This window comes from Mus musculus, chromosome 8 (genome assembly GCF_000001635.26).
Source record: "Mus musculus strain C57BL/6J chromosome 8, GRCm38.p6 C57BL/6J".
Lineage (NCBI taxonomy): Eukaryota > Metazoa > Chordata > Mammalia > Rodentia > Muridae > Mus > Mus musculus.
In genome coordinates, this window is record NC_000074.6 from 84,209,465 (window position 1) to 84,237,048 (window position 27,584).

General features: G+C 51.6%; 1 protein-coding gene across 1 annotated transcript; it reads right to left on the reverse strand.

Moving 5' to 3' along the window:
• Positions 1-1,477: 1,477 nt before the first annotated feature.
• On the reverse strand, positions 1,478-27,578 carry Zswim4 (zinc finger SWIM-type containing 4). The gene is made up of 14 exons (NM_172503.3): positions 27,403-27,578; positions 25,439-25,640; positions 21,277-21,633; positions 19,559-19,707; positions 19,328-19,478; positions 17,208-17,375; positions 16,352-16,702; positions 14,679-14,816; positions 14,207-14,461; positions 13,756-13,891; positions 10,362-10,516; positions 7,781-7,944; positions 4,559-4,640; positions 1,478-3,341 (listed from the first exon to the last, which is right to left on the reverse strand). The coding sequence occupies exons 1-14, from the start codon at positions 27,538-27,540 to the stop codon at positions 2,482-2,484; spliced, it is 3,306 nt and encodes a 1,101-aa protein (NP_766091.2). The 5' UTR covers positions 27,541-27,578; the 3' UTR covers positions 1,478-2,481.
• Between the last annotated feature and the right edge of the window lie 6 nt (positions 27,579-27,584).

Below are 27,584 nucleotides of genomic sequence, written 5' to 3' on the forward strand. Positions count from 1 at the left end.
GGAACTGGCTGAGTTACACTTCCCAGACCATACAGTGTCCTCTCCCTACTCTGGGCAGGGGCAAATCGAAGCCTGGGTGGAAGAACAGAGTTGAAAGCTTGTATTGAATGTTGTTCTCCAACTAAATAAAAGCTCCACAGCCTCATTCCGTAAGGGCTGACGTCTCTTCATTCCCGCCTCCCACATGTGTGTTGCTGGCTTTTTTCATTTCTCTTGAAACAGCATTTCTGTGTAGACCAGGCTGACCTTGAATCAAACTCCTCCAGTGTCTGGAGTTTGGGAATACCAGCTGCACCACTATATCTACCACACCCTGGGCTCCTAACCTGCATTGCACCTATCCCCAACCTTGCTCCACCTGCTTCTAGGAAGGTGTAAATATAGTTCTGTGGTCAGTAGGTGCTGCGACCTGAAGATCCTGGGATCCTTTGGGGATGGCTTGAACGGGAGGGATAACCCAGACCTGGGGTGTATGAGACCAATCTGTGGTCACCCCAGTTCCATGAGGGAGTATGTTACAAGAATGTACTCTGCCTATGCTGGGATGCACTGACTGGCAAGATGCCAGGGCTTAAGGACGGGCACATATGCGCGCACAGACAGACACGCGCGCATGCACACACACACACACACACACACACACAGGGCTTAAGGACGGGCACATATGCGAGCACAGACAGACACGCGCGCATGCACACACACACGCACGCGCGCGCGCCCGTCTACACACACACACACACACACACACACACACACACACACGCACGCACGCACGCACGCGCGCGCGCCCGTCTGCGCCAGAAGGGCTAAGGGGCGGATCGCCTCTGATCGGCTCCCTGGAGCAAAGGAACGCACCATGAACTATGGCCACACTCATAGTCACAGCCAGCTCCCATAGTGCCCCACAGAGGCAACACACACACACACACAGCTTCCAAGAGAACGGTCCTAAACAATGACCCTGTCAGACACAGCTAAGGACATAAAGAACCGGAGAATGAGAAGAATGCCCAGGCCGTCCGCTGGATGAATCCATCTAAGAACGGGAGTCTCATCCACAGCCCAAAAATGCAATGGGCAGGTCACTGGGGACACAGGCGTCCCCAGCTGCCCTCCGCACCTGGTGAGACCTCCGGAGCTCCGAATGACGTTGTCTGGAGCCAGACGCCCCCTGGTGGTCATTTCCTGCAATGAAGGACAGTGCAATCTGGGTGCATTTTCCAAAAACCTACAGACTCTAGGTTTGGGCGTTTTAAGCCTCCTGACTTGCAGAGATTATGACATGCAGATGGAAAAGCAGTAAAGCCACCAGCAAGAGGTGGCTCTTCGTGTCACCACGATGCCATGAAGAAACCAGCAGCCTCTCCTGTCCCATTCAAGTTGTGCCCAAAAACCGAGATGGAAAATTTTTTGGTTAATTGAGCAGGTGGTAGGTACCCCTGGCCCCGGGTGTTTGTGTTAGCAATGCAACCCAGTCTTGAAGTTAAAAAGAAGTTGTGTTCAATCTTTTTTTTAAAAAAAAAGGAAAAAAAAAGGAAAAGAATACAGTATGGGGTTCAATAAATAAGAAAAAAAGTTACAAAATGATGCCAACTTTTTCCTTAATATACAAGAGAGAAGACAGGTGCGTCTGGGGTGGAGGCTCTCCCTTCTCTTCCTCCCTGGGCCAAGGCCTGGGATACAGGAAGGCCTGTCAGCAGCTGGGACTTGAGAGAGATGCAGACATGGGGAAACTAAGGGAGTGGGGAAACAAATGGAGGTGCAGAGCAAGAGGAAGACAGAACGGGGTCCCTGGCTGTCTGCCTGTGCCTCCCACAACAGGCTGGAGGGCAGCCTGACTCCTGAGTTGTGTATCCAGTTACTAGTGGTGGGGTCTGGCCAGCAGAGAGCTGTCCCCAGCCTACCCTGTGACCTTGGTGCCCAAGAGAAGACAGGCCCTGGCTTGACAAGGGTATTTGGGGGTGAGGTATGTGGCAGAGGCCCAAGACCTCTTAATATCCTTCAGTGGGGTGAGGCATTTGTGCTGGAAAGCTGGGGCTGGGGGCGCAGGGCAGTGGGACAGGAGCCCTGAGCTGTGGAGAGGGGAGAAACACAGTGGGAAGTAACTACCCTGATGTGAAGTGCCTAGGCTCCGGCCAGCTCCGGCTCTGGAGCATCTGCTGCACTGAGTTGGAGGCCTAACTTCACTCTGGCCCAGCCCTTCTCCTGGAAGTCCCAGCTGACCCTGGGAGTCTGGAAGAGCCAGAGCTTGCTTCTTCCGTGTGAGGTGCCCAGGCACATACTCCCTGCAGGGTCTAGTTAGCAGTATGGCTTCGGATCCTCAGATCGCATGTCCCGTTTGTCTGCACACTCCTAGGCACACACCTGGAATGATGTCACCCTCTGCCTCCCACCTCTGTAACTTTACTGCAAGTAGCCATGGGCCTCCTGTTTGAGGAAGGTGGGCCTGGGACACCCATGCTCCCGGCTTTCTGCAGTTCCTCAGCCAAACCGTTCCCGAACCAACAGCATCAACTTCTTCTTTCCCTTGTACGTCTGTTTCAGGTTTTCTAAGAACTGTGCGAACTGGAGGTGCCCGTCTGGTGCCAGAAGGAAGGTCTCTCGAGCTTTGCCCAGGAACTCAATGAAGTCACCATAGTGGCGTGGGCTAATGTGGGTGAGGCGAGAGTGGCTGGTGGTTATGTACGCGGCTACTGCGGCATCCAGAAGCTGACAAAGTGGTGCCCTGTCAGTCCCTAGTGGTTTGGTAGCCCTGCGGGCCCCCAGTGGGCCCAGCCCGGGTGCTGAGAGTGTCCAGCGTCGCAGGATGTCTGAGAGCATGGGTGCACAGTGGATGCTTCGGATGATGAGAGGGACAATGGCCGACAATTCGTGCCGCCCCAGCGAGTGGCTGAGGGAGCAGGCCCACAGCACATCGTTGACTGCAGGGTGGCTGTCTTGGTTGAAGGCAATGCTGAGTTGTGCCAAGGCTAGCGTGGCCAGCTTGTAGGCCCGCAGAGGCAGGCCTCGATGCTCCATATACCGTGCAACCGTGAAGAGGTGGGCGTGGCCGAGGCCACCGGCTGCAGCGTCCAGCACAATCTGGTAGGCAGCCTCAAAGGCCGCGTGGTTCTTCTCACACAGGGTCAGGGCTGGCAAGGCGCAGTTCTGGGGATCCTTCATGGCGCACTGCAGTGCCAAGGTGCGGGCACAAGCCCAGAGCTCCTCTCGCCCAGCTGTATCTAGCTGCAGTCGCAGCAAAGTGGCATGCGTGGTGCCTGTCACTGCCACTATGGTGACCGCCTCCACTGGGGTGAACAAGGAGTACCAGTTCTTCATGATGCTCATCAGCGCTGGTGGGCCTGGGTGTGGGGAGAGGGCAGAGTGTGTATCTGTGCAGCCAGACCCTGCCCTTTCCCTTCCCACCCTACAACCATTGGCTCTGAATCCTCCCAGCTTCATCAGTTTTTTTGTTTTTTGTTTTTTTTTTGGGGGGGGGTGTATGTGAAGGGGTGCAGTTAATCTCACTCTGCAGCCCCACTTGGCCTCAAACTCAGAGATCCAACTACCTTTGCCTCCCAAGAGCTAGGATAACAAGTGTGGGTCATCACGCCCAACTAGTTTTTGTTTGTTTGTTTGTTTGTTTTTGTTTATAAAGACAAGGTCTCATGGGGCTGGAGATGCTTAGTGGTTAAGAGCACTGGCTGCCCTTTCAGAGGCCTTGGGTTTGACTCCTAGCACCCACGTGGTGACTTAAGCCAGTCATAACTCAAAGGGATCATCTGACCTCCACAAGTACACATGTGGCACACAGATATACATGCAGGCAAAACACCCATACATGTAAAATTGATTAATTAAAAAAAAAAAAGACCAGACAAGCTTTCACATAGTCCAGGGTTACCTCAAACTTGCTGTGTAGCTAAGGATCAACTTCTGGTCTTCATGCCTCAACCTCCCAAGTGCCGGGATTAGTCTTGTACCACCATGTCCAGAGAGAACACAGGGCCTGGTGCATGCCAGATCTGCACTCTATCAAATGAACTACACCCAGCCTTCCTTTTCTACTGCCACTGGGAAAGTCAGTCCCTGCTAAGCAACGAGTCTAGCTCCGAGCCATAGCTCTGGCCCAGAGTCTTGAGACAGGGTCTCATTTCTTCCTCAGCCTCCCAGTGCACGGATTCCAGGTGCACTGTCTTGTCTGGATAGGAAATTTCCCCCCTTTTCAAAGGAGCAAGAGTGGTTGGACTGAGTGGATGCCCTGTAGCCTCCCTGGACTCCTAACTAGCTCAGCCTGACCATCACCCCACCTGATGCTCCCTCCCAGGCTGGCCTAGAGCTGGTAACAGGGAAGGAAGGGCCTGCTTTCTTTTGTTTCTATCTGTTTGCTTTGAGGCAGAGTTTTACTATGAAGCCTCAGCTGCTCAGGAACACTCTGTAGGCCAGGCAGGCCTCAGCCTATAGGTTCACCTGCCTCTGCCTCCTGAGTGTTGGGGTTAAAGGGCTGCATAGCATGCCAGGCAGGGCAAGTTTTTCTGGTGCCTGTCTGATTTCCTCACTGGCCCTTCCAGGTACTTACCAATCTCCGTGGCGCAGCTAACCAGCCAGCGAACCATCTCCCTGCGCCGCCAAGTCATGGTGTTCAGTGTCATCCGCATCACCTAGAGGGAAAGGAAAGGAAGGTCCTCAGAGTCCTGCTACAGCTGATGGCTTAGGACCTAGGAGGCTGGAGGCAGAGCTAATGCAGCAGGCCTGGGTGAGCTACCTCTGGCCTCAGTTTCTGGCTCTAAGGAATAGAGATAAAAACACAGACTAGGAGGAGGTGCCGGGAAAGATTAACAGCACTTGCTGCTCAGGCAAAGGGTGGGAGTTTGGTTCCCAGCACCCATGGTAGGCGGCTCATAACCACCTTTAACTCCAGCTCCAGGGTATCCAGTGCCTCTGAGGGCACCCACACACGTATGCACACATCCACACACAGCCCAAGTCGTCTCACACACGTACACACCCTCACAAAATTAAAAATAAAATCCTTAAAACATGAAATGTGGAGTGATGGCAAACAACTTTAGTCTTAGCACTTGGGAGGCAGATGCCAGCAGATATCTGAGTTCGAGACCAGCCTGGTCAACAGAGTGAGTTCCAGGACAGCTAGGGCTACACAGAGAAACCCTGCCTGGAAAAAACAGTGGAGGGAAAAAAAGAACTGTGAAGGTGGCTCAGGTAGTAAAGAACTTGCCATGCTAGCACAGAAACCTGGGTGATCCTTAGTGTCCTTATAAAACAAAATCAGGGGCTAGAGAGATGGCTCAGCGCTTCAAATGCTTAAGTCCTCTTCCCAAGGACTAAGTTCAGTTCCCAGCACCCATGTCCCAACTCTAGCTCCAAGAGATACCCTCTTTCCTGGCTTTCTTATCTGCTTGTACCTGTGCATACTAACACACACACACACACACACACACACACACACACACACACACACACACACACACACACACACACACACACACAAATAAATCTTCAAAAGGAGAATCTATTGCACGGTGGTGCTGTGAAAATGAAGGTGACATGGCTGGGGCTCTCTGCAGTGACACTGACCAGTGCTGCTGGGACCTAAGGCCTCACTAAAGTCATACTTATAACCAACCAACCTGCCTCCCATTCTGGAAAGCTCCACACCTCAAGTCAGAAGATTCTTCCCCGAGTCCCAAGGTGCACGACCTTCAGCCCCTGCCCTGTGAATTGCACCCTAAAGAAACCTCTTACATGTCTGCTTGTCCTGAGGCCCAGCCCTGAATCTGCCTCTGTGAGCCCCCACACTGGTCTCTCCTCTCCAGTCTTGTTGTCCCCTCACTGATCCCTAGAGTTATGAAGTCTGGGAATGCAAGTTGTCCTAGGTTGTCTCTTTGGTTGTGTGTATGTGCCTTAAGTCTACAGTGTGCCTGCATGCGGAGGTCAGACAGCAACCATAGGTGCACTGCTCAGGAGCTAGCCACAGCATTGTTTTTTAACAATTTTTTGGTTTTGGCACATGCCTTTAATCCTTTAATCCTGCCTTTAATCCGGGAAGTTTCTGAGATCGAGGCCAGCCTGGTCTATAAAGTGAGTTCCAGGACAGCCAGGGCTACACACAGAGACCCTGCATTGAACCCCTCTCCTCTAAAATGGTTTTTAATCATGTGTATATGGATGTGAGTATGTGCATGTGTATGCAGGTGCCCTTGGAGGCCAGAGGAGTTGTACCCCCTTAGAATTGGAGTTACAGGTGCTAGAGAGCTGCCAGACATGGGTAGTGGGAACTGAACTTGGGACCTTTGCAAGAGCAACAAGTACTCTCAGTGAGCTAGCTCTCCAGTGCCCATCTTGGTCTTACCTGTTAGGCTGCAATGGTGGATCAGCAAACCCTAGGGCTTTGTCTGTCTCCACCCCCACTCCCCATTGCTGGAATGATAGCTTTTAATTCTTCATATTTTTCTGGGTTTCTCTGTGTAGCCCTGGCTGTCCTCCAACCCAGAGATCCACCTGTCTCTGCCTCCCAAATGCTTTTTAATTATATTTTTAACCTTGGTCTGGGCACCTAATTTTCCTTTCAAGCACTGTACTGACTGAGTCGTCTTGACAACCACTCTCACATGGCTTGGTCTTTCCTGAGACAGGGTCTGTAGCCCATACTGGCTGTGAGCTCAGCCTCCCAGTACTACAGTGGCAGGCGTGCATCACCACGTGAAGCTGTTTGCACGTATTTACTTTGTCTCCAGAACTGTCTGAGGCCTTGTCCTCAGTCCCCATGCCCGGCTAGCCTTGCGAGGACCCCACAGATCTATGCCCTTGACTGCTCACCTATGGACGGCATGAAGACTGCCCTCAGACTTTGCATTGCAGAAAGTGATATTCAGCTATAGCTCTTGCTTACAAGGCTCAACCCCAGGAAGCCCTTCACCTGAACTGCAACACACACACACACACACACACACACACACACACACACACACACCCGCTAGCCTTACTCTATGTCCCAGTCCCAGGGGCGTTCCTTACTGGCTGAGTGTGCTGCATTCACGGTCCTTACTTTGCTTATACTTGATGTGCATAGTGTTCTGCCTCTGTCTATGTCTGTTCCTGCATCTGTGCAGTAGCAGAGGCAGGGAAATGGTACCAGGTCCCCTGATACTGGAGTTATAGCCTGTTGTGAACTGCCATGTGGTACTGGGAATTGAACATGGGTCTTTTGGAAGAGCAATCACTTTAACTGTTGAGACATCTCTCTAGCCTCACGGTTTTTATTTTAACCAATGGCACCAAGAGGCAAAAAAAATTTTTTTTTTCTACTGGGTATGGAATAGAGGACCTAGCACAACCTACTATAGCCCTGCAGTCACACCTGGCATCTGAGCTTGGTTTTTTTTTTTTTTTTTTTTTAAATGAGTTTACTTATTTTTGAGACAGGGTCTCAAATAGCTTAGGCTAGCTTCCAAGTCTCTATGTAGCCAAGGTTGACCCTGAATTTCTGACTCCTGCCTACACCTCCTGAATGCTAGAGCACACCTGGCTTAGGTGGTGCTGAGGCTGGGACCCAGGGCTTAGTGCATGTTAGCAAGTACTCTACCACCATTTTCAGCCCCTCGTGTGGCCCATTCCTCAGCTTCAACCACAGTCCTGGAGATGGGTCCCATTCACGAGCATCAAACCTACAGTGATCTCTTATCGCCTCAACTTTGGTCTATAATAACTTTGCCCCAGGGGCAGGGTCTCCCTCAACCACCGCAGGGCCCGCCCCCTCCTGATGTGTCAGCTGGGGTACCTGCAGGCCGAGCTCCAGCGCGATGCCCAGCAGCACGGTGTCTGGCGGTGCGCTGGCTGGAGTGGCTGTCTTGCAGGCATCCTGTGCCAACTTGAAGAGCAGGGCTGGGGAGTGGATATTTTGCTGGACGGAGCCCAGAACCGCATGCAGCCACTTGGTATCTCCTGGGCAGAAGGAGTAATAGAGGCCACAGTTGGAACAGCAGTAAAGAGAAGCCGAATGACCCCTCACACCAATCCTCACACAGGACCTCCTGTGTATGGCAGGGAACTCAGCAATGCTTCTGCAAAGAGGTAGCTTTAAGAGGCTCCCTAAGTGTTAGCTGTTTCCTGTTTGTACAGCTAGGGGATAGACCTAGTGTGTGTTAACCATCTGCTCTACATGCTGGCTTTGCTCAAATCATCACCAATTCCATCAAGTCTATGCTCCCCCACTATGCTCCAGTCTCACGAGTCTTCTGCTTATCCTAACTTCAGTGTTGGGAACAGAAGCCGGGGCATCACACATTCTAGGTTAGCAGCCCACTCTAAGTCCCACTCCCAGCCCATCCCTGGAGGAGGCTAGGCAGGAACTCTGAGCTGCACCTCCACCCCAGCCAATCATCTCATTCCTCAGATATCACAGCTGTGTTGCAGCCTCAGGGCCTCAGCTTTGGCTATGTCCTTCTGCCTCAAATGTTCTTGAAAGGCAGTGTGGATTAAACTGTGCCCCCTTCTCCTTCCAAATTCTTATGTTGGAAACCCATGATGGGATGGCCTGCTGGGTTAGATGAAGTCAGAGGCCAAGGCCCTGGGAGGGGAACTTTGTTTCCTTCCCTCTCCCACCACCTCTACTAAGTGAGGACAGCGTGTGTAAACCAAGAAGGGAGCCCTCCTGCCAACCGACCCTCTTGCCACCTTAATCTTGGACTTTGGCCTCTTAATCTATGAGAATCACACTTAAGCTGCCCAGCTTGTGTTACTGTGTTACTGCAGCCCAAGCATAGCTCTGCCCTCATATGGGTGTGTGTTTAAGTTCCAGCAGGGAACTGGGAGTGCAGCTCAGTGGCAGAGTGCTGGCCTAGCTTACACAAGACCTGGGTCCCACCCTCAGCACCACAGAAAAGAAGACAAGGCTGCCTGCTTCCGTGTCCCACGTGACACCAGTTCCGTGTCCCACGTGACACCAGTACCCTCTCTTTGTGCATGGTGATCTCCTCCTTGTTTACTGTCTGCCGGCTTTGTGTGTGTTCATGTGAGTGTAGATATGTGTGTATACATGTGTGTGTTCATGTGAGTGTAAATATGTAATGTATACATGTGTGTGTTCATGTGAGTATAGATATGTGTATACACATGTATGGGGAGGCCAGAGTCAAGCTTGAATGTCATCCCTCAGGCACCGCCCACCTTTTAAAAGAACACATTATTTTATTTTTATATGTAAGGGTGTTTTGTCTGGTGCCTGCAGAGTCCAGAAGGATGTGTTGGGTTTCCTAGAATTGGAGTTACAGATGGTTGTGAGCTAACACATAGGTGCTAGAAATTGAACTCTGGTCCTCTATAGGAATAGACAGTGCTCCTAACCACTGAGCCGCCTTTCCACCCATCTCCCTTAGGGCAAGGCTGGCCATCCAGCAGACCCTGAGGGTCCTCTGTCTCACTTTCCCAGTGCTGGGGCAACAAGTGTATGCTACCATACCAGCCTTTTTTATTTTACTTCAGAGCTCTGGCCAGCTTGGGATTTACTATGTAGACCAGGATGACCTCAAACTCACTGAAATATGCCTTCTTCTGCATCTGCCTCCCAAGTGCTGGAATTAAAGGCAGGGCACCTACCCTTATACCCATTGTTTTATGGAATCAGGGGACTGAACCCCAGTCCTCTCTCATGCTGGTGTGGCAAGTGCTTTACCAAATGAGCCATCATCCCCCAGGCCATCTGTGTGTTCCTGTGGTACTGGGGGAGCTCAGGGCTTTACACGTGCTAAGCAGGGTCTCTACTACTAATCCAGGCCCTGGCTAGTTGACTATACATCTTCTTCATAGAACATGGGATTTGGGATAGTTTTGTTACCTGCCACCTGGCAGCACTGGGTCCTCACAGAGCATGTGCAAGCCGTAGTACAGAGGAGACAGTTGGTAAGAGTAGAGCAGGTGTGGCAGAACATGAGGCCAAGGGGTAAGATCGTGAGTCAAGGGCAGTGTGGGCTGCATGGTGTACTGCAGGCAAGCTTGGGACTCATGTGAGACCATGTCTTTCTTAGAAGCAAGCTGGAGAGACAGCTCAGTGGTTATGGGCACTGCTGCACTTGCAGAGGACTGGAGTGTGATCCTAGCCATGTCTAGAACCCACGTTAAAGCTCACAACTGTCTGGAACTCTACCCAAGAGATTTGATGCCTCCATGGCTCCATGATGCACAGACAGACATTCAGGTAAACACCCGTTCACAAAAAGAGAAATGAAACCTAAAGAAGAAAGAAAATTAAAAGCGAAAACAGCAAAGAAGTGAAGGATGAGTGTGGGTAGGAAATGGAAGCAGGAAAAAGAGGGAGTCAGGGGACAGCAGGACCCTAGAAGGATAGCTGTCACTGCCCTCACCTTTGGCAGCCGTCAGCATGGTGGAGGCCAGCTCACACTGGCGGGTCTCCAGGTGGCCAAGGATGAACCACCGGGGGAAGCGGTTACTCATGATGGAGTCCAGTGGGTTGGGGTGAGATTCTCCAGCGGGGAATGTTGTCTCCAGCACAGGCAGCCTGGAGCAGGGGAGAAGAAAACACTGAGTGAGCTGCCACTGCTGCCTGCTGCCCCCATGAGAATCTCCCAGGGAAGGTGATGGGGAAGGGGCAAGGCTCAGTCTGTAGATTCCAGCACGACAAAGGCCCTGGGTTCCATCCCCAGCACCTTATCAAAAGAAGAGCTGGAATTTGACTGGCTACTACCATACAGAGAAGATACACATCCTGATAAGGGTAGGGAGGAAGGGGAACTCGTCGAGCTGCAGTGTCTGAGCTCAGCATTACAGCAGTGCCTAATAAAGCACAGCACCCTGCACTTGAGCCACTGCTCCAAAAACAAACAACAGAGAACAGAAGCTTATGCATGGTTGCCATGTGAGTTAGTGTAACTGTCACAGAAAGCAGAAGTTCTGAAGTTCCTTGGCGACTACAAACAGAAACAACCCCCATACACACACGCACACACACACACACACGCACACACACACACACACACACACACGCACGTATATGATCAACCCAACAAACTCACTGCTGGGCACATGTCCATAGTAAATCAGTATATTAAAGAGGGTGCCTGCTGCATACTGTACCACAATTCACAATGGCCACAATGGGGCGGTCAACACATGTGAACACATGTGTGAACACATGATGAACAGCTACAGAAAACGTAACACCCACATACAAAGGAGTACTATTCAGGCATAGGAAGAATAAAATATCAGCAGGTGCAACTATATGGTGGGAACATTCACTAGGATCAGACAGGCACAGGGAGAAACACCACAGCTCTTCAGTCATGAATAGGAGCTGGAGCAGATGACAAGCCAGGTCTGGTGGCCCACACCTGCCCCACCAGCACTGCAGAGGCTAAGGCTACAAGGTTGTGAGATGGCTCAGCAGTTCAAGTCCTTGCTGCTCTTCCAGAGAACCTGGGTTCAATTCCCAGCACCCACATGGCAGCTCACAACTGCCTAACTCCAGCTTCAGAGCCTCTGACACCCTCACACAGACATGCAGGCAAGACACCAATGCATATAAAGTAAAAATAAATAAATTACTTAAAAAAAGAAACTACTGGGCTGGTGAGATGGCTCAGTGGGTTAGAGCACTGACTGCTCTTCCAAAGGTCCTGAGTTCAAATCCCAGCAATCACATGGTGGCTCACAACCACCTGTAATGAGATCTGACGCCCTCTTCTGGTGCGTCTGAAGTCAGCTACAGTGTACTTATGTATAATAATAAATAAATCTTTTAAGAAAAGAAAAAGAAAAAAAAAACTACTTTAAAAAAAGAGTCTCGGGCTGGTGAGATGGCTCAGTGTGTAAGAGCACCCGACTGTTCTTCCGAAGGTCCAGAGTTCAAATCCCAGCAACCACATGGTGGTTCACAACCATCTGTAACAAGATCTGACGCCCTCTTCTGGAGTGTCTGAAGACAGCTACAGTGTACTTACATATAATAAATAAATAAATCTTTGAAAAAAAAAAAAGAGTCTCAGGCCAGTCTGCACAGTCTGTCACCTTGAAAAAGAGAAAGGGAAAACAATGGGGACATTCTCAAAGGGGGAGACGGGATGCTAACTATTAGAGTTTCTGCTATGGAGTAGGGTGAGAGTTGGAAAAGCTAGATCATAGGTGTCAAATACACATCCATGTCTCTGTCACCGTCCGACTCTAATTACCCATGTTTCCCCACTACCATTCTTTCTTTCTCATCATGTCTCACCTATCTAGTTCTGAGATCCAGTCTTGTTACTCAGCTCAACCTGCTCTGAAACTTGAGATCTTAGACTCAATGTGCTGGGATTACAGACCTGTGTCATCCCACCCAACTATTAAGAAAATGCATTTCAGCCTAGCAGTGGTGGCACACACCTTTAATCCCAGCACTTAGGAGGCAAAGTCAGGTGAGTCTCAGAGTTCAAGGGCAGCCTGGTCTACAGAGCAAGTTCCAGGTCAGCCAGGGCTACACACAGAAACTGGGTCTCAAAAAAACAACAAACAAACAAGACAAGAAAATGTATTTAAGGCTGGGCAGTGGTGGCGCACACCTTTAATCCCAGCACTTGGGAGGCAGAGGCAGGCGGATTTCTGAGTTGGAGGCCTGCCTGGTCTACAAAGTGAGTTCCAGGACAGCCAGGGCTATGCAGAGAAAACCCTGTCTCAAAAAAAAAACAAAGACAAACAAAAGACAGAGCAAGAAAATGTATTTAGCAGCGTGGTGCTGCATGTTTACAATACCAGGTGCAGGCAGAAGAATCGTGAGTTCAAGGTCAGCCTTGGCTATATAGAGAGTTTGTGGCCAGCCTAAGCTACATGACATTCTGCTTCAAACAACCCTCATCAGAGAAGACCAGACATTCAGACGCCCTGGGAATCAGCTGGTTTGTGAGTGGGAGGAGTTGTGTGTAGGTAGTAGATACACTCCCTGTGTTAGCCCCTTCCTCTAGCTGGCTCTACCCACAGGCCCACGGAGAGCTCAGAAGCCACATTTCCTTCACAGACCCTACCATAAAAGGGAAAAGGACACCCTCACTCCTGCAGTGCTCTGGGAACCAGTGTGTTCTCGGGGAGCCAACCAGGTTCTGCAGGCCAGGCCAGGCCAGGTCAGGCCAGTGCCTGGAGCTCCACACAGCCCTTCTGCTCCCTCCACTAGTTTTAAAATTGCCTGCCAGGTCCCCTCAAAGCCCTCATGTGAAGTTGCAGCAGCGTTCTGTCCAAGTCCTTCCTCTTTCTGTTCTCTTCTCCCTACGCCCTGCAGCACCATCTGCATGAGTCCTGTCAGCACCCGGCTCTGCTTTTGCAACCACCAGCACTATCTGGTCTGTTTAGGGCAGCCGCAGTCGCTGAATGATTTAATGCTGCCACTAACCTCTATGTATTTTAAACATGAGTAGAACTATAACTGCTGAAAAAACACCTGTGTCATATGGCCACTGCTGGGCACTGACCCCGACATCCAGGCAACTGTAATACTGCTGAGTCATACCCTCAGTGCATGAAACCAGCTACTCAAAAGTCTCCACTGAGCTTCAGGTAGGCTGAGAAAAAGCCTACACTTTGAGCTTGTTTGGGGTCCCTAGCTGTTAATCATTCTCAAGTTTACTGTATTATACATTTCCATTTAACGGTAACACACACACCCTTCTTCATGACACCCTTCTTCATGAGCCGCGGGAGGCCTCACTCACTAGACTGAGGCCCGGCTTGGAGGTGGGACTCCTAGCCGCTTACTCCTTCTCCCACCCTTACCTCATGGCTCGGAGCGCCAGGCGGAAGGCCAGATCTGGGTCGTGGGGCAGCAGCGCAGTGAACAAGTATCGGGCACAGGTGTGCATGGGTACGCTCTCCCGGAAAATCACTTCTCCAAAGCCGCTGAAAGGGCCTCCTACAGAGACAGGGTGAGTTCATCTGCACTATCCCTGCGCTCCAAATGCAAGTGGAGGCGCGGAAGAAAAGAGGGGTCCCTAGGCAACAGGGTTTAGTGAGGGAGGATGAGGTGCACCTGCTCTAGTCAATAGGGGGAGAACACTTAGCAAAGAGCCAATAGGGCTAGGCCATGGGAGGGGCCAGGATATGGGGCGGGGTTTACAATGTGGTGGTTGACCAGTCATAGCATCTTTAGACCACAGAGTAGTACTTTGAGGCCAGGCGTCAAGGCCTCATACCTAACCCGCAGGGCTGTGCGGGGAAGCCGACGCACCTTCCAGCAGCAGCCCAGCCTGCTTTCGCAGCACTTGCACCAGCCGCTCGTCCAGCTCCACCTCCTCCAGCAGGGCCAGTAGCTGTTCTTCATTGCGCACCACTTTGTCCTGGGCATACAGTCCCTCCGGCAGGGCCCGCTGCTGCCCTAGCCCCAGGAGTGCCACTTCCAGTGCCAGTGCCAAGTAGGACTCTCCAGGGCTCCCGGGCACCAGCACGTGCTGGTAGGCCAGCTTTCGCTTCTCTGGGGCTGAGTCTGGGGAAAACACGTCCACGGCTGCTGAGGACTAGACCTCCCTCCCCCCAGCCCCCCTTGACCCCAAGCTTGGTGACAGAAGTGAAGAGAGGTTCAGAGAGAGTCCCAACTCTCTTAGCCCCCTCACTTCAAGCAATGGCTCCTGGCCTTGATAGGGCAGTATCTGGCCAGCAGAGTTGGGTGCTGGCCCTCCTGCAAGTGTTTTCAGGGTGGGTACCTGGGAAAAGAGAGTGAGGCTCCTCCTCCAGGCGACAGGCCTCCAGCAGTGCCCTGCAGAGGCAGCCAATGGGATCCAGGGGATGGCCCACCCAACCTTCAGTGCTTGTGACACCAGTAGCACCTTTCTGGAGCAGTTCTGCAGATGGGAAGAGGTGTGCTCTACCCACCTATCCACCCAAGCTCTGGAGGCTCCCCTCCCATCCCCACAGCAGTCTCCCAATGCCACGTGCCAGCCTGTGAGCCACCTCATCTTCCTGCAACATGCAAAGCAGTGCTCTCTTTTCCTAGTCCTACCCTACTCCCCATCTCTGCAGCCAAGCTCAAAGGCTTTGAGGGGGCAATATGAAAGTTCAATGATGGACAACTGAATGTTCTGAAGGTCTGCCCGTCCACTGACCTCCACTGACCTTGAAACAATGTACCTTGCCTGAGCTCTGCCTGCGCTATCCCCTGAGGTACCTGGAGATTCCCTCTGACTCCACCACTCGAGCCTGTTCCTCCCTTACACTCTTCAACTTCATCAGCATCTGCCAAGACCTCAGCCAGGGCCTTCCTTCTGTCCCCGGATTAGTCACAGCCTCTCTCCTTCTGTTCAGTGTGACTGGTGTATGTATCTGTGTACACATGGTGTATATGTATGCAAGTGTGCGTGCCCCATGCATGTACTGAGGATAAAGCTCAGGGTTGGGCTCCTCCTCCAGCCACCTATATCTTTTGAGACAGAGGCTCTTCGGTGAAACTTCAGTTCTGGAGCCCGACTTGCTGCCAGCAATGCCCTGTGATCTGCCTGTCTTCAACTCCTAGCACCAGGGGACAGCGACATGCCCAGCTTTTATGTGGGTAACAGGGTAACAAACTCAGAAACCCTCAGATTCTCATGCTTGACAACCAGCACTTTACCTACTAAGCCATTTCCCCAGCTCTGTTTCCATCCATCCATCCATCCATCCATCCATCCATCCATCCATCCATCCATCCATCCATCTATCCATCCATCGAGACAGGGTCTCACATGGTCTAGGTGGGCCTTGACCTCCGACCTTGAGGTTCTGACTCTCTGGCCTCCACTTCCTGAAGGCTAGGCAAGCACTCTACCTAATAAACCAAACCCTTAGCCCACATTTGTGTATTTGAAACACAGCTCAACTTGTTGCCCATGTTTAAAAGTGAGCAAATTCTGTATCAAACAGTTCAATCTCCTAGCTTCTCTATACCCTGCAAAGCATATCTCGGGGGTCATGTAGCAGAAACCTGCCTATTCCAGGGTCTGGAAGCCTCTACATTAACCAGCCTGCTTGCGTAACATGCGGATGAACAGAAAGAATGCCATCAATGTTCTGAGGCAATGGCCCTGTAAGTAGGGTAGCCACGGCAAGGTGCAAACGGAGGCTTGAGAACTGCACATGGATGCTAACAGTTTCACCCGATCCCTCACTCTTGCTTTTTCTGGAGACCGAAGTCTTCAGGCATTGATTGTAACAGTCTTCTACCACAGAACTGCACCTGACCCACTGAGTTCTCCCATTACACAGTGCTTCAGATCCAACAAACAGTGCTTTTTTAATGATAAAGTCCTTTCTGCCTGCGATACCGAGAGTGGGAGCTGGGGCAGCAGTAGCCACACCTCTCATGGGGCTGGCGTGTGCCTCGGGCTCTTGGGTCCCCACTTACCTTTTTTCTGCTGCTTGTAGCTCTCAAGCTGGTGTCGCCTCTGCAGGCGCAGGGTGTTGATTATGGCACACGCCAGCCGCAGAGCCTTGTGGGGATAACCATGGGCCCGCAAAGTATCCACCCGTGCACAGGCAGTAGGGAAAGGTTCGCCCAGCCAGATGGGGTGGCCCTGAGGGTCAAAGGTTGGCTTGTCACTTCCCATACTGCCAGTGAGGGTGGGGCCACAGGAATCACTGGCCAGGATCCTCTGTAGGTGGCTGTCATTCCAGTGCAACTCTCCAGCCTGCAGTGCTCGGCTGAAAACTGTCCTGCGGGGGCTGGCGGCTGTCACCTCTTCTTCATCCTCTGAGCCTGCAGGAGATATGCTCAGTGTGTAATGATGGTGCTGGCAGTCACACTGTGCCAGCTGCTCCCCCCAGGTGCCAACCCCAGGTTCCACCCTAGGCAGGTAATGGATCTGAGTTCTTGAAACAAATCTTCAAGGGGAAAGGGGCTGGCATCTGTCATGGTGCTGCCACACAGGTGGGATGTCTTTTCCTCTTTGCTCTCCCTTCTCTCCTCCATCTTTGCTTCTTCCTGACCTCTCTACTGCCTTTCTTCCGTATCCCTCTTTACTTGCCGCACCCACACTCACAGCATGGCCCCTCACGCTGGGTTCCTGTCCTTTTCCCAGTCCATCTTCTCACTGATCCTTTGCTATCGGGAGGCCTAGTGAGCACCATCGTTACTCCTGCCCCAGGCACTTGCTCCCTCTGGATGGCCCTCTCATCTCTCTCCTGGGACACAGTGCGGTGACAGTAGGCTGAACTAGAGTAAGTGGTGATGGTTTTTGGAAACAGAATAGGCCCCTTCCTACCTGTCCTGGAGGTTAGAGCAGGCTGTAGGCTGGGGATGTCCAAGGAATAGTTGCCTTCTTCCAGTGGGCACACATCTAGCTTGTCCCATGTGCCAAGTAGCTGCAGCCATCCCGACCGCTCATCTGGTTTGCAGTGTGGGCTCAAAATGACACAGACCCACAAAGCCCCTGAAGAGCAGACAGACACTCAGTATCCAGGCCAACATCATTAACACAGGCTGATAAGCAGCTGCTGCAGCCTGGGCATGTGTCCTATCCATGGGTAAAGAAATAAAGTAGGGCCAGTGATAGGGCACAGCGGGTAAAAGTGCTTGCCATCAAGACTGATGACCCACGTTCAGTCCCTCGGACCCCCACACATAAGGAGAGAGCTCCACAAAGCTGCCCCTTGACCTACACATGTGCACTATGGTACAGCCACACATATATATACAATATAAGTAAATATAACTTAGGTCGGGGAACTGAAGTACGGCAGAGAAACTCCACTTGTTCTAGGTCACACTGCATGTGAGCTGCAAGCCAGGACTCACGCCTGCTCAGCTTAGTGTGCTTTTGCATTGTTTCTTTCTCCTTGTCGACGCTGCCTTTTACTATCTAACACAGCGCACAGCAGCCAATGGGCAAAACACTGTACAGACAATAAAGTCAACCCACAGTTTGGCGTTTCTTTCTCTCTTGTGATCTCTCTTCAAGTGACTATCAAGTTAAGATTATCTCTGCTCTTCTTCTGAGGCAGGGTCTTGCTCTGTAGCCCAGGCTAGCTTGGAACTCACCACTTTCCTGTCTCAGACCCCAAGGTACTGTATTATGGGTATTTCCAACTAGCTCTGCCACATTTTCACATTTTTTAATGGTGAGGAAAATATTAAAAAGAAAAAAGATTATTTTGAGATTTGTGCAAATGATACAAAGTTCAAAGAAACAGGAGTAGCTGCAGGTTGTACATGCCTGTAATCAAGCACCCAGGAGGCTAAGCAGAACTGAGCCAGCCTGAGCTATACAGAGCAAGACTGGCTAAAACCAGAAAGTGTCCATAGCTATGTCTTACTGGGATACTTCCCTACGTGTTCTGTAACTGTGTACACACTGGTGCTGGGAACAATCCTGAGGCCTTGTTCCTGACACACAAACATCCAACCATTGGCTGTGCCACACCCAATGTGACAGAGGTCTGGTTGGTTTTCTGCTACACTGGTGGGGCCCAACAAAGCTGAAGACACTATTTAGTTTTGTAAAACTGTGAGCTGTGGCGTAGCCTAAAGTCCTCAGCCCCACATTAGAGGATCCAACATCTGCTGATTCTATCAACCATGGATTGAATTGAAAGGACTTAATAAAAAACAAAAAAATGGTGTCTTTACTGGATAGAAACAGCCATCTTTTTCTTGTTATTATTCTTCAAACAATATGATGACAACTATCTCTGTGGCCCTGATCTTGCACTTTAAGTTAGCTGGAGGTAACTGAGAGAACACCAAGGACCAAGTGAGTCCCAGCTCAGGGTGCAGTACATGCTTAGCAGAACCTGGGGTTCTATCTTCAGCATCAATCAATTGATCAACCAATCCAGCCATCTCTGGTGGTGACCAGTGAGCCCTCCAGCACTTGGGAAGAAAGACCAGGAACTCAGGGTCATCCCTTGCAACACTGTGAGCTTGAGGTCAGCCTGAATCAAAACAAGACAAAACTATACAGAAAGGGTATGTACAAAGTCTCTGTAACACTGGCTGGTTTTACGTCAGGTCCCTGGGCATCCCAGATGTCTGTGCCTTGGAGGATGTGGGACACCATGGGACAAAGCTATGTAGCACTTAACCATCTATGCAAGCATGGATCCTCCCATCCACTCCCCATCCATGAACATATCCATCCACATTTGCTGGAGCATGCATACTATGCAAGCCTGCAACCACTGAGTTATATCCCTAGTCCAAAACATATAACATTAATCATGATCTTCCCTACTGGATATTAATCCCAGGAGAGCCAGACTTTTGTGTTTTGTTCTCTCTGGGAGTTCCAGCACCCAGTAGGTGGCTGGCATGTTGGAAATACTTAATAATGCTAAGTAGAGAAGAGATTTGGGGCACAGATGCTAACATGAATGGGAGCCTCACCCAGCTCATCCCACAGCTGCCGGCACTTGTCTGTCATGCCAGCACCTTGCTGCCGCCACAGGGCCAGGCGAGGGTCCTGCAGGAACTGCTCAGTCATGAGGATTAGCATGCGTGCCCCATTGGAGTCCCGTGCTCGAAGCATCTCCCGCACCTGTGCAGAGACACAAGTGGTAAGAAAGAGAAGTGCATACCAGGCGGGCCCTCTACTCTGCCCAGCCCCAGCCTTGGCACCTTGCTGAACATGGAGCGCAGCTGCTGGCTGGCCCCATAGTGGCCACCATTGGACAGCAGCTGTTTCACCTGCTCTTGGATCTGCTCCTCATCCAGATGCCAACAGTTGGCATCTTCTGTGCCTGCACCCGCTGTGGGATCTGGGGCACCTGCGGGGACAAGAGTAGAGTGTCCACTCTTGCTGTGTCCATTCCTCCAAAGTCCACAATCCATTCCACCATACCAGCAATCCACCTATTAACTCACCACCCATCCATTTGTCCTCTACACACTCATTTATCCAACCATCCATCCCTCCACCATTCTCTTCCATCCACCTAATATTCTACCATGAATACATCTGTCCATCCAGGCATTGGTCCCAAACACTACAAGCCCCTTCGTTCACTTAGTCAGGTACTATGGAAACACTGTTTGTATCCATTCATCTTCCACAAAACATCAGTCACTCATCCATTTCCTCATCCATCATCTTACCAGACACCGCCCATCCGTAGTAAGCCAGTTTCTATCCATCTCCTCATCTCCATACCAGTTCCTCCACACCCACATTCTGTACACAGCCTGGTTCACCAGTCTTGCCTCCAGCCCACCTTCAATGTATGCACTCATCCTATGACTCCACCTGCCCACCATCTGGACTTGTCTCGACACTCAAACTACTTCGCCTTGGATTTATCAACCCATCAGTCATGTTGTGCACTCCTGAGCTACTCTGGTCCACAAACATGCCTCCATCACACCTATCACTGCTCCATGCTCCTCCCAGAACAACTACCTACCAGTCCCCAGCATGCATACCTACTGGTCTGTCTGTCTGTCTGTCTATTTTTTGTTTTTTCGAGGCAGGGTTCTCTGTAGCCCTGGCTGTCCTGGAACTCACTCTGTAGACCAGGCTGGCCTCGAACTCAAAAATCCGCCTGCCTCTGCCTCCCAAGTGCTGGGATTAAAGATGTGCGCAACCACTGCCTGGCTTTTTTTTTTTTTTAAGGAAGGGTCTCACTCTATAGTTCTGGCTGTCCTGGAACTCACTATGTAGATCAGGTTAGCCTCAAACTCAGAGATCCATCCACCTCAGCCTCCTGAGTGCTGGGATTAAAGGTGTGTGCCACTATCCCTGGATACCCACTGGCCTTTCAGAGTCCCATGCAAGCCATCTCTTCCCAGCCACCCTTCCAACGCTTAGTCCCCTCACTGCACTGTACTGATCTACCCATCTGCTTATCCCCATACTCTTCCACGGCACCAGTTCACCCTGGTGATGAATCATAACCTCCTAGAATCCACCCAGCATCCCATGACCCGAGTTAGTTCCCATCCATTACTGTTACCTTTCTACCATTATAGCCAAACAAACCAGCAGCAGACCCCTCCCTTCCAATACCTCCTGGACTGCACACCTCATTCATAACTCAGTGATTCTCATCTTTAAGTCTTTACCCTGGGACTCTGAAACACCTCACCCTGGGACTAACCCTCTGCTCTTTCTCTCCTCCCTCCCTCCCTCCCTCCCTCTCTCTCTCTGAACATGAGACAGGGTGGCACTATGTTTCAATCCACCTTAGCCTCCCCAGTCCTGAGATGACAGGCCAGTGTTACAACTTCCCTGTTTCTAACTGCCCAGGTGCCCTGGGCTCAGGCACCTTAGGATGTGTCTGTCTCTCAGTGTGTCACACCCCCAAAGCAGGGCATCATGGCCCCTCCCTCCCTCTGCTCACCATGAACCAGGTTGATCTCAGAGCCCAGCAGGAGGATCTCGTCAGCAAGACGTTGGGCGGTAGGCAGCACCTCAGTGTGGTGTGCACTGATGAGATACTGCACAAACTTCTGAAGCTGATCCCGGTTCATTTGTGACAGAGTCTCAGAGATGGGCAGCCGCAGCTCCACCTGGCGAGCATGACGGATGCGGTACAATGACAGCGCCACCACGTGGGCACAGTAGAAGAGGTCCCGATTGTCGCAGCCACAGCTCACAGATGTGATCTTGCAGCGGTCAAAGCTGATGGAGACGTGGTAGAGATGCTCTGGCTCTCCTGGGCCCCCAACTTCTCGAATATTCCCACTCAGGTGGAACCCTAAGAAAAAACACACACTGAGGAGACGGGATCGCCCCTGGGCCCCCCACTTCTCTGATGTTCCCACTCAGGTGGAACCCTAAGACAAAACATACACCGAGGAGACTGGATCACCCCAGCAAGACCTTGATGCACAATTCTGCTGAGAAGCCCAGTATGGACCACTTAATCTATTCATGCCTCAGTTTCACCATCTGTGCACACACAGCAACGATGATCTCCACATGCCACTCTAATATCTAGGTGAATTAGTCACAAGCGTTTAGAATGGCTTGATAAAGTTAAATCCAAACTCCTGATCTTAGGCCGGACGTGTTGGCGCATGCATTTAATCTCAGCACTTGGGAGGCAGAGGCAGGTGGATTTCTGAGTTCGATGCCAGCCTGGTCTACAGAGTGAGTTCCAGGACAGCCAGGTCTACACAGAGAAACCCTGTCTTGGAAAAAACAAAAAAAACCACCTGATCTTTTTGGGGGGATGGCCTCAATTGTTCTTCACCTTGTTTATTTACCTTTGGTTTTTTGACACAGGGTTTCTCTGTGTACCCTTGCATGTTCAGGAACAGGCCATTTAGACCAAGCTGGCTTCAAACTCAGAGATGCCTGTCTCTGCCTCCTGAGTGCCAGGATTAAAGTATTAAAGGTGTGAGTAAAGTCCCTAAGTGGTGCTCTGCAAAAGTCATCACAGCAGCAGCTGTCCTAGCCTACAGGCAGGGTAAGGTGCCCCTGACAGGAGCTGTCAAAATGGCGGCTCCTGTTAAAATGGCAGTGCCCCACAGCTCCTCTGCCTGCAGCCATCGGTCACAGGAGCTGTCCACGGTGATGCACCTCCTTTCCCCCTCGGCAGGAGCTCTCCCTCCAGAGCTGCCCACGGTGGACACCTTTCCTGTCTTAGCCTAAGGCTTTCCTGAAACACCACTGCAGGAGCTGTCCACGGTGGCTACATCTTCTCTCCAACCTCCCTAAGCAGCTCCACAGAGATGGCTCCTCAGACAAAGCTGCCTGTGGCCAGGAAGGACTTCCCACCCTAACCCATTGGCCTGGTGCAGTGAAAACGGGGTGAAAAAAAGGCACCAATCCCTGAGCAGGAAACCCCACTAATCCCTGATTTTCCCACACAAACCCACCAATCCTTGAGCAGGAGAACCCACCCAAGCCTGAACAGGAAACCCCACCAATTCCTGAGCTCCCCAAGCTAGACTTGAAACCACCAATCCTCAATCTGGAAACTTCTGCCCTGAAAAGTGCCACCCCCTCAGAAATCCTACAGCCCTGCCCTTTGTTCATTTCCCTGCTGTCTGCTCCTGGGAGCAGAGGGCAGCCATCCCTGGATTCATCTGTCCACACCTGGATCCTACAAGAAATCTCCTTCATGAGGTTTTCTGCCTGGTGTGACTCTCTCATCAGAAGAAACCAAGAAGAAAAGAATTACTGAAGAGAAGCGAAGAAGCAAACAAGTGGAGGAGGGCTGAGGCTCCTGAGTTCCTCAGCTCAGCTGGGGGAACCCCTCCCTCCCCCCACCCTGGTCTCCAGGAACTGCAACACCTCTGCTAAGAAGCATTCCTCTCAGAGCTGTGTGGCTCCTGGGCCCCCATGTCTGAGGATGTCCTTCTGCTGGGACACCTTTTCCCCTTAGAGCTTTATGGTTCCTGGGCTTCTGAGTCCCAGGCTACCCTCCCATCTGAACAGAAACACAGTGAGCAACTTCCCTGGGCCTCCACCTTATTCTCTGAGACAGGTTTTTTTCCTTAAACATGAAGCTAGTCCTTGGCTAGGCTAACCAGCTAGCCACAAAGGTCCTCCCACTCTCAGTGGTGTGTTACAGACATCTAACACTGTACATGGATGCTGAGCAACTGAACTTAGGTCCTCACACTTGGACAGCAGGCACTTTAACAAATGAGCCATCTCCCTTGCTGCTCTGTCCTTATTCTAATGATCAATAAATAGTATTATCAACATAGATACAATGTTTGAAATGCTTTCCCCAGCCCTTGGGTTGCTATGGTTACAACAGCTTCAGAAGCTCTGAACTTCCTAAGAACATGCCAAGGGCCTGTGGCACTTGAGGGCAAGGGGATGATGGAGCAAGCCCTGGGCAGTCCTGGGTGTCTGTCAGGCTCATCCGACTGGTTGGGCAGCCTGATGCAACATGCGTCATGCAAGGCATGGCTTCCTCATACCAGGGGTGCCCATGGGGCCTGTGGCTAGGTTATGCCCAGGAAAAGGGGTACAGAGGCTGCCAGGCAGGGTTACCCTGGCTGAGCCTTGACCAGCTATCATGGAAGGTGAAGGATAAAGTCTGACTCATGTTCTGGCTCCATCACTACTGGTCCTTTTCCATGCTCAATGCTAAGATCTTTCCTCACCTTCCTCCCTATTTCCTAAATCCAGCCTTCTCTGGTCTTTTTCTTTTCTTCTATTTCAGAACTACTGGGCTTACTGCCTGGGGTTCAGAGTCTGTTTTCTCCTCTAGCTCTAATTTTTGCTCTTCAGCCTCACTGAGACCCCCTGATGTATGACAGCAACTCTGAGAGCTGACCTCAGATGTCTGCACTCTCTCCCAGATCTGCTGCCTGAGGTCTGAGCCCGCACCTCATGGCCTGACAACTTGTTTATTTCGTTTTTAACTTAAGTCATTCTCCTCATCAGCACACAGGAGCCATCCACATCCATGGAGTACGGTTCCTCAACACAACACATGACGAGCAGAACAGGCGACTGGCTTTTCCAGCTCTGTTCACAGTGATTACTTCTGTGTTTGGAAGCCTCTAACTTCTTCCTTTTAGTTCTTTATAAAAGACACAGTAAATTTTTGTCACTATAGTCACTCTACTGTTCTGCACGTGGCCTTTGATCACAGTCTCTTCCAGGACATGGTTGCCTAAGCATCACACTCTCTCCCAGCTTCTCCCTGGGTCTAGCTACTGAGGCCTGGGATCATTCTGTTTGTTGCGAGACAGGGTCTCACTATGACGCCTTAGCTGGCCTGGAACTCACAGAGATCCATCTACCTCTGCCTTAGGCATGTGCCTCCACACTAAGACTGTTTTGGTTTTCAGAGCAGGGTTCACTGTTTAGTCCAGGCTGATCATGACCTTGAGTTCTCTGGTCCCAGCCTCCTAAGCACTGAGGTTATAACTGTGTGCCACCACATCTAGTCTTCACATTATTTTCCCCTTGGCTTTGTACACCACTGCTTCGCAGATGCCCTCTGTGTGAGGGCAGGAACTGGCTCTTCCTATGGTCAACCCTCTGGCCCTCCCTGGGACCCTGCTTCCTCGTTTCTCCACATTTTTTTCCATTCATCAGTTCAGCTGCCTGACATTCTTCACCTTCAGTTCATAATCCCGTCTCCAGTCTAAAGCCCACATTCTAGAATTATCAGCCATGTCTCAATCCCTACAGCAAGAGCCAGTCTGGGATCCAGCATGAGCTCCACTGCTCTCCTCTCCCCTTACCTGGGTCCTCTTGCTGATGCCGGGCCTTCTGTACCCCCACTTTCTGGTTCACCTTCCTCTCGCTGAGCCTCCACTATGTTCTAGTCTCTGAAGTCTACTATATCATTATCTTCAGTACTTTTTAGTACTTTTTTATCTGCCTCATTGAAACAGGATCTTACTATGTAAGCTCAGGCTGGCCTCTCCATCTCCTGCCTCTGCCTTCCCAGTGCTGTACCTGGAGAATGCCATGGTATCTCACCTGAGCCTTAGAGCAGGTTCTTGGAAGTTCCCCAGTCCCTGGCCCACCTCTCTCCTCCAGCCTCCCCCATCTCCAAGCCTCCCCAGGGTGGAAGGCTCACTCACCTACTTGTAGCACTCGATCCACAGCCCCACTCTGTAGCAGGTGCAGCCCACGGGTGAATGGTACCCGGGTGTCCTGCTCACCTTCTGGGGGCTGGTAGCCCAGTGATGAGTACATACAGATCTCCCGCTCACTTCGTGGAAAAGACCAGAACACAATGCGCTTCTGAACCGGTTCCGGCACCCGGGAGAACCTTTCCTCCACCTGTGGGGAGTGCTGGTGGGTTAGAAACCTGGGATTGAATCCTGGCTTTGCTGTTTATAAGCAGCACAATCTTGCTGCTTATAAACAGCACCTGACTTCTCTGAGTCTGTCTTCTCAAGTATAAAATAGCAATGTGACAATCAACCATCCTATGGAGATTGGGAAGATAAAATATATATAAGTGAGCCACGAATGGTGGTACACCTTGAAGTCCCAACAACTTGGGAGGCTATACTTGTGTCAACTAGTTCAACACCAGCTTGGATGATACAATGAAACTCCCAGGAACAAAATAGGTTCCAATACAATCATATTTATTTACAACAGTGCCTGGCTCATAGTTAACATTCTAGAAGCTCTTACTGGCAGGTCGCAGGGGTCTGGGGTAAAACCCTCCTCAGCCCAGGCTTTGTGCAGGACAAGAAGAAGTTAGATACACGTGTGAGAAAGACCGAGGACGTGGGTTCCTAGCCTTCCCTCTGCTCAGCCCCTTATGGAGATGGCATCTTCACAGGGACACAAGATGCTGAAACCATAGCACTGGGTCAGTGTCACAGCCTCAGAACGAGCCTGAGGAAGCTGGCATGACAGCTTGAGAACCTGAAGGGGTCAGCATTACTACATCAGAGATGAAGTCAGCTCTTCAGGATCCCTAAACCAAATTGTTCAGACTCCCAACATCAGTTCCACCCTGGGTATTTCTTCCCCTGTTCCTCCCCTGAGGAAAAAAAAAAAAGCCCCTTCTCTAGGAGGGAAGGGCTGACCTGCCATCCCCTGTAGACTCCAAGGAATGGAGCCAGCATTCGAGGCTGTGTTCCAATCTGAGTTGGCTAGTGACTGGCTGGGTGACCTTGGGCAAGTTTCTCAACGTCTCTGTGCCCCAGTTTCCTCAAAGTGAGAACAACTCCACAAGGGCTCCAGAACCTGCCCAGAGTTCTCTTAGCACCTGGCTGGGCCAAGGCAGATCTGTGAGAGTCCTGAAGACAGTTTTACGGTTCTTCTGTGCATGTCACATAGGGTGAACAGCACGGAGGCCCTACCCAAGGTTTCTACGAGAGAAGGGGGAGTCAGTGATTCGGCTCCTGACAGTTGGCAGATGACTAAGGAGGGATTTTCCGGTCATGAATCAGAGCCTGCTCAGTCCACGGTCAGTCCAAACCCATCCATCCTAACTCAGGAAGAGTTGTGAGGCCAAGAACACTCAAAGTCAGACTGAAAGACAGCTGTATGGGACTGAGAGGAGCCTCGGACCCTTCCCATCTTCTTGGGGGACCCTTAGACAGAGAGAGGGGAATTTTTTCTCGGGACACCACTCCACAAGTCACAGAGTAGGGGTTCCAGGAGCCTCTCTGCCTCTGTATCCCAATCTTGGCTCTGGAATAGCTGGAGGGAGGGGGAAGGGGGGAGGAGGGGCACAGAGCCCTTCCCTCAGTGACCCTGCCTCTTGTCCCACAGTCGGGGATCTGGAGAGGACTGGTGGGCTCTGGAGGCTGGAGCAAAGGGATACAGGGGTGTCATGTATAGGCCCTGCAGAGACGGGGGTCTTCTTCCTGGAGGGTGGGACAGGGAAACCCTACGGCAGGAGTGGGGCAGTGTGGGTCTCTGGGCTGGTGTGTCTCTTGAGGAAGAAAAGAGGTCAGAATAGAGACCCGGAGGGTCGCGGGCAGAGAGGCTCGGGGTGCGGGGCCCGGGGTGGCGGTGTGGGGGGCTGGCTGCTGGGGAGGGGGCGAGGTGTGAGGCCTGGGGCAGGCCGGGGCCTTACCTGCTCGAAGGCCCAGCTCTCGGCCACCCGCTTGGCGCTAAGGTCCAACAACGGCTCGGGGCGACTGCGACGGGCCCCGGTCCCGGGCTCGTCCCCCGCGGGGCAGCCCCGGCTGCGCTTGGCCGCCGGGGGCTCCATCCGGCCGAGCCGGCCGGACGACGCGGCCCCTTTAAGACTCTTCA

Bases quoted from the DNA above. Each gene is read 5' to 3' on its own strand.
- Zswim4 (NM_172503.3), bottom strand. From the start codon at position 27,540: ATGGAGCCCCCGGCGGCCAAGCGCAGCCGGGGCTGCCCCGCGGGGGAC. The intron at 17,376-19,327 runs GTGAGGCTCCCA...TCTGCTCTTCAG, and splicing joins GCAGCTGTGGGATGAGCTGG to GGGCTTTGTGGGTCTGTGTC. The intron at 16,703-17,207 runs GTAGGAAGGGGC...TATCTCCTGCAG, and splicing joins TGCTCTAACCTCCAGGACAG to GCTCAGAGGATGAAGAAGAG.